Below are 7,500 nucleotides of genomic sequence, written 5' to 3' on the forward strand. Positions count from 1 at the left end.
TCTGTCTCTCTCTCTCTCTCTCTCTCGCTCTCTCTCTCTCTCTCTCTCTCTCTCTCTCTCTCTCTCTCTCTCTCTCTCTCTCTCTCTCTCTCTCTCTCTCTCTCTCTCTCTCTCTCTCTCTCTCTCTCTGGATAATATGTGTGTGGTCATTGTGGCGTGTTGGACTGTGCATGTGTGGGGAGGTATGGCAGATGCATAATGATATTGAAACAGGGCCCAGCATTCCACGCTTTTGCCACTCACGGATCACAACAGTCCAAACGCATGGCATTTTGAAGACAGTGAAGCTCTTTGCACAATACCAATAGATTTGCAATGTTTTCATCTACCAGTTGTGAAATAAAGCCTGTTAGTTTAGTGTACGTCAGTTTGACCCAGATTCCAAGGGCACTCGGAACCAGAACACAACGCGAGTCGCGCTAAGTTTGTTTTTTGGCCCTGCGGTATCAGTCTGTTCCAAAACTCATTAGTTATATCTTTACCAGTTCTATCCAGTTCTATTCAGTAGTTCTATCTTTATTTTATTTTTTTCATTAAAAATGCGGTGCTGCTAACATTGTCCTTCTCTAAATAAGCAAACAAACAAGTAATGAAAAAACTTTGAAGTTATCAGAACCTCCTTGGCAACTGCTATGATGTGACTTCAGCCTATCGTGGGTGTGTAGGCCTACAGTCAAACCCATGGATGAGTTTTGGAGGCACACTGTTATGCTGCATCTTTTCATAATGGAATATTATATTCAGTATTTGTTTATTTATTTATTTAAAGATTCCAAATATTTGCTTGCCAGCCCCATTTCTGCCTCATCTTTGGCTGCTTTCCCCCCAGACAGGGATTAGGGAGGATGGGGGTGACTCGTTTAGCTGTGTGTGTGTTTCTCCCTGTCAGAAGAGGAAGAGAGAGAGAGAGAGAGAGTGAGTGAGCTCGGGAGATGTGATTAGATGGGTAGCGCCGTGCGGTGCGCGTGGATGAAATGCTGCCCCCCTCTTCCCTTTTAAGTGTAAGCTGAAGCCCTGGGCCGTTTCCTCCTCATTAGCCTCCCTTCTACATCTTTAATAATGGAGGCACAGGACTGACTGCCTGCCTGCCTACTGACTGCCTGTCCGCCTGCCTGCTTTCCTGCCTGGCTACAGCATCATTGATATGCCTTCCTCAGCCTGGGCAGCATCTTTCATCTCTCTCTCTCTCTCTCTCTCTCTCTCTCTCGCTCTCTCTCGTTCTCTCTCTCTCTCTCTCTCTCTCTCTCTCTCTCTCTCTCTCTCTCTCTCTCTCTCTCTCACGTTCACACTCTCACTCTCGCTCTCTCCCCTACTAGTCTCCCCTGAAAAATACTAAATTTTCTAAACTCTACTGCACATCATAATTATGATCCTTGAGGTGTTACTTAGACCTTAGTGCAAGTTTTGATTAATTGATTGAATTGGCTAGAATTCAGCAATGCAGAGTTTTGTTGGACTTTGGGAAATACTCAACACTCGTTAGCTTGACCAGTGTGGTGCCTTTTAACAATAATTCAATCAATCACCTGGTTGACGACCTCCTGACTGACTTTACATGAGCTCTTTTACCTAATGATAATCCCTCCTCTTTCAGTCTCTGAGTGGGTAGATCAAATGGCTCACAATTTTCACCAGCTGAATGCAGACAAAAAACTAAATAATTGGCTTTTTAGAAAGAAAAATAAATACCCCTTCTCTGTCCGTTTCTTTTTTTCGTCCCCCCTCTCTCTTCCTCCCCCTCTACCAGTGTCTATCCCCTTGATCTTTCTCGCTGCTCTCTGTTGTTTATCTCTGTCTGTTTCTATTTGTCTCTCTTTCTTTCTCTGTTTTTGTCTAGTTTGAGCCACCCCCACACTAATCTCTATTTTTCTGCCTCTCCCTCTCCCATCCCTTTTCTCTCCTTTTGTCATTCTATCTTAAATCTTATCTCCTCTGTTTTTTTTTCTCCCGTCTTGTTCTCTAGGCATCTGTCAGCCCCTATGAGCAGGCATGGTTCCCTGCCCTGCCCCCCTCTCAGGCTCTTCCTGGCACAAGGTCATGAAAGCTTTACGAAGCAAATCTGGCTGAAATAAAAGACTGCAGGAAGCATGCAAGCACAGTGCAAGACCACTGTCGTGTTGCTCCTCATCTCTCTCTCCCTTTCCTTGTGTCCCTTGTTATTGTTCTGCTTTTCTCCGTTTCTCCACTATGCTCTAATCATCTCTGTTTTGTCTTTGCTGTCGGGTCATGTTTTTTTTTGCTTTCGTCTTGTCTGACTGTTGTTTCATCCAGCCTTTCCTCTTTTTGTTTCTCTGTCTTTCGCTCTTCTCTCATTCTTAGTCCTTTGTATCTCCTTGTCTCTCTCACTCTCTTCCTTCCCTTCTCGCTTCTCTCTCTCTCCATCCCCGTTGCCGTTCTATTTTTTTGTTCCGCCAGTAAAACCATCTCTGATCCTCCCCCTGGTCTTTAATCTCTCTACTCCTGCCAGATTTGGGATACGGAGTAAATAGACCTGGATGAGGGGGATGATATAGGGGCTTGTGAACGTGTGTGCGTGTGCGTATGTGTTGTAAATGAGGCTGGGTGAAGGGGATGATGTTGTGTGTCTCACATCAGTCTGTCACATCAGTGGTCCTGTGTCTGAATCTGTGTGCGTGTGTATGTGACAGTGAGACAGACTGTAAGAGACAGTGGACTTGTTTTTGAGAAAGCCTTTTTACAACGCTGGTCTTGGCATTGGCTGCTGGATGATAGTTGGTGTGAAAGGTGTGTGTGTGTGTGTTTGTGTGTGTTTGTGTGTGTGTGTGTGTGTGTGTGTGGGGGGGGGGGGGGGTGTTGTGTTGTGCTGTGTGAGCGACGCATAAACAACTGCAGACAGTCGCCATGACGAATGCTCTTGGCAGCCGCGCTTCCCCTCCGCTCTTCCACGCTGTTCCTGGCCGTCAGCGTTAAACAGGTCATCAGATTATTAGAGTGTGAGAAAAGATGACCCAGCACACACAAGGAAACAAGGCTACAGCACCGGCTCATTTGGGGTCTGTGACCATGACTGTCCCTGGCTGTCACTTTATGCTCTGAGAAAGGGAGAAGGGGAGAGGGGGGAGGGATGGACAGATGGACAGATGGACAGAGAGAATGTTGGAAGAAGAGATGAGGACGGACTGTTACTGTATTGCTGTAGGGACAGACAGAGCAAGGAAGAGAAAGAAAGCGGTAGAGTAGAGTTAGAGGGGAGGGTGGAGGAAAGGAGGATGCACAATAGGCTTTTGTTGCCAGCGGAGAATCCATTAAAATGCTAAACAGGTTTTAAAACAATCCGCAGCAGCTGAGACGCAGTGGCGCAGACGCACAAAAAACTCCCATGCGGCTGCTCTCCCTGGAGAGACAGACAGACAGCACGTAGAGAGACAGACGGTCAGACAACTTCTGGAGACACAGAGCGGTAGACAGACAGACAGCCTATATAGACAGGCAGACAGCCTCTAGAGAGAGACAGTTTGACGGAGACAGACAGCCAGGCAGCCCCTGGAGATGGATAGAAACACCCATCCTGCTGCTCTCTCTGGAGACAGGCAGATGTACAGACAGCCTCTGGGAGACACAGACAGTAACACAGACAGACAGACAATCTCGCTTTCATCCTGCTGCTCTATGCTCTCACAGTGGGATCAAACCTCCAACACAGACCAGGACTGAGAGAAAGACGGACAACTTGTGGAAAGACAGACAGACAGACAGACAGACAAAAAGTCAGCCATCCTCTGGAGAGTAAGACAGACATGCAGAAAATGGAAAGAAAGGGGTGAAGAGACATGTTTGTTAATCTGAAAGCGAAAGTGATGGCACATCCAAAGAGAACCGGAAAGCGTGAAAGAGCAAGAGCGTCAGTAATGGAGAACTTGAGGATAAATAGACCAGCAGTGTCTTCATTAGACAGTTGCTGACAGCGAGCATAAAGCGGAAACCCAATCCTTCTGTCAAATATCAGTTATCACTTTTTATGGTAGCCTAGCCTTTCACTCTACATGGCGTACATGAACCTCAGTAAACCAGCCCATCTAGATAAAGTTCACTCGCTTGTTGAATGGGAGTTTGGACAGTTGTATGTTCTCAAACATGGCTTGCCTGGTGGGCAGATGGCATTCAAATCTGACATCAACAGACTGGAGCCAGGCAGACACCCCAGAGCTTGCTTTACTTGCATTAAATTGACAGTAGAAAAGTTACAGAACATTATTTTATTATATTGACAAATATTATATTGTCAAATTGAATGGGAATGGTAACCATAGGGTAAACATACAGCGTTGTACTGGCAGACAGTGCTGCATTAACATACCATTATAATTTTGGTGCCGTTATCAAAACGTGCACAATTGGTTCAAAATATAACTTGGGCATCTACAGACCAGTGGCTAGAGAGTTGGTTTTAATCATAGATTTATCGGACTGCCTGTAGGAAAAAATTGTGAATGATGGAGTTATTCAAACCAGTGCCCTCTCTTAAACCCTTATCCATGGCTAATAGACGGTGGGCTAGATTTCGTAGCTCCTTTAGAAAATGAGTTTCGTTCTCACTCTCGAGTGGCAACTTGATTTTTCTAATATGACCTCCTGACAATATGTAAAGCAATATTCTGGCTGTTGCCACGCTGAAAAGTTGCACGTTGATCTTTAAAAATAACGAAAATAAAAAAGACTGGGCGTGACGTCACATAATGCACAGTCAATGGGAAGTCTCCGCCCCTCAAAGTTGAAAAGGGAATATTTATCCGCATATCAGGCTTTTTTCATAGGCAGATAATTCACCTAATCATTGAAACAACGTAGGCATTTCATTCCTGACCATTTTCCTGTTACTGGAAAAAATAACACAGCTTGCATTTCTTTACTGACACGTAGTTTTTTGGCGAATTGATCTACCCCCGTCACCTCATTGCTCTATTGCTTTGAGGGAACAGACCTGTCATCTTTTTGACATTTATCTCTCGTTGCCCAATGATGGTCAGACAGTCGAACACTAACAGCGAAAAAGAGCACTCCTGAAAGTTTGAGAAAAATATTTTTTTTGCATGTACACAACAAGTGAGCCCACTTACCCCCCAACTTGTCACTTTTTGCCATGAAATCTGACGGTTCCGGGTAGCATGCACGCGCTAGCTGTATTCTGCCTCGTTGACTTTGCATTGACGTGACGTCACTCGGTCGGCTAGTTTTTGTTGTCATTTTTATAAATCAATGTGCAAGTTTTGAGGATGGCAACAGCCAAAATATTGATTAATGGGTTGTCAGTGGGTTATATAAGCAAAAATAAAGTTGCCACTCGTTAACACCAACGAACTGACAAGATATGAGACTGGGCCCACCACCTATAATAGGGCTGTAACGATATTGTATCCAACTGAGAAATTCTGATATGTAGAGTGAGGATACTGTATCACAGTGCAAGAAGGTAGTATTGTGACACACCCTGTCGAAGTTGTTACACTTCATTTCAGAAATTTGTATTATCATAATCATAATTTTATTTAGTTATGTTGGAAAATTTTGAGAAAAGCGTATTAGTTAATAAAAAAATGCATCAAAAAATCATGGGGTCAAATATCGTGACAGAACCGAATTGTGAGTTGAGTGTATCATTACAGGCCTAATGGCTAAGGTGCCCTGAACAGTAGAATAGAGAATCTTTGCCCTGAACCAAGGCTTCTAACTCAATACAATTTCTGTACTTAATTCGTTTTGATTAACTTAGGTCTTGATAAGAGTATTGGACGAAATGTAATGTCATGTAATGCATAGAAATCCCATAAAATGTAAATGCAAAATACCCTGTTTGCATATGAAAAGGTTGTTTGACCTCCCTCAGAGATGGATATTTGCATTGAGTGTTTGATTATGTTGATGATTATGTCTGGTGATGGAAAACATCATATCGCCTCATCATAGTGATTCCCATGTTGAGAAAGAGGAAGGGACACACACACACACACACACACACACACACACACACACACACACACACACACACACACACACACACACACACACACACACACACACACACACACACACACAGGCCTTTATAGTACTCTGTCGGCACATGTGTTTCACCTCTCCCCTCTTCTCTCTTCTCTCAGCACAATGCCAGCCAAGCGCATCTCTGCAAATCCAATAATCGATTCACTTAATTTTAAGAGCTTATGGAAGGAGGCTTTCTCTGTCCTCGGAAAAACAGAGGGAGAAAGGAATCCACAGAACAACTGTGTCCAGCCTCATTGTGTAGTAGTGGTTAGTCTAAGCTCTGCACAGCATTGCCATGCAGAGCCTGGCTGGAGTCCATCCGGGCCTGCACTTAAGACAGTGGCGTAGAAATCACATTTACCAGCCGCACTCCAGTGCTGTGTGAAAGCCAGAGCGTGTGCAAAGTCTTTCTGTTTGTGTTGGGTGGGTATATGGCATCTTTTTGCCTCTCCAGTATGTCTTTTTTGGTGGGGTTATTGTTATTTATTATTTGTCAGACAGGGCAGTGGGAGATTATGACGGGAAACAAGATTGGAGAGAGAGAGAGAGAGACGGGGAAGGATTGGGAAATTACCTGGGCCGGGAAGCCCGCGTGGCTGCCCAGTGGGCCTCCACTCTGTCTTTTCCTCCTAGCAGATTCTACACTGTATCGCTCTCACTTACACGTGGTTTCCTTCTCTTCCTTGTTGTTTCAGGAATTGACTACAAGACGACCACCATTCTGCTGGATGGCAGGAGAGTGAAACTAGAGCTTTGGTAGGTACACGCACACACATACACGCACACAAACACACTGCTATACTTCTACTGTCATGTACAATTATTTGTATAAGGTCTTTTGTGTATGTTTTTTTATTTGTGTAGTTATGTAAGCTGACGGACACCTTCATTTCCTTTGGGATTAATAAAAGTACTCTACTCTACCACTCTACAACACACACACACACACACACACACACACACACCTCTCCTCTCTCCTTCTGAAGCTTGTGAAGCTTGCTGACTGTAAACCCATCAGGCCCATGTCAGAGCACGCTGTACGCCTTGCATTACATACAGATTAACATACACATCCATATACATGAGATCCAGACAGTGGGCTTGTCACGGTTTCAAGAACATGGTGTCGCCCACAGAAGCACAATAGAGATGAGTGTGCACGTGCGCGCACACACACACACACACACACACACACACACGTTTGCACACTCGGGAGCATACGCATGCAAGCGCACACACACACACACACACACACACACACACACACACACACACACACACACACACACACACACACACACACCTACACCTACACCTACACACACACACACCTACATACACACACAATGGGCAGACACACACACACACACACAAAGACTAACATCCTTGCTTGGCGTGTAACTAGGGCTGGGCGATTCACCCTAAAAAAAAAATCTAGATTTTTTCATTAAAAAACTCGATTCACGATTCACGATTCGATTCAATCCCCCCCCCCCAAAA

The 7,500-nt window shown here is 44.7% G+C and overlaps 1 protein-coding gene across 1 annotated transcript in view; it reads left to right on the forward strand.

The window, feature by feature from the left end:
- The window catches only part of rab40c (RAB40c, member RAS oncogene family), a 37,567-nt gene that overhangs the window by 5,942 nt on the left and 24,125 nt on the right, over window positions 1-7,500 (forward strand). Inside the window, exon 2 of the mRNA XM_063221469.1 lies at window positions 6,696-6,756. Coding sequence (XP_063077539.1) covers window positions 6,696-6,756 — 61 coding nt within the window. The remainder of the gene's footprint in view (window positions 1-6,695; window positions 6,757-7,500) is intronic.

The sequence above is a fragment of the Engraulis encrasicolus genome, chromosome 2 (genome assembly GCF_034702125.1).
Source record: "Engraulis encrasicolus isolate BLACKSEA-1 chromosome 2, IST_EnEncr_1.0, whole genome shotgun sequence".
In the NCBI taxonomy this organism is placed as follows: Eukaryota; Metazoa; Chordata; class Actinopteri; order Clupeiformes; family Engraulidae; genus Engraulis; species Engraulis encrasicolus.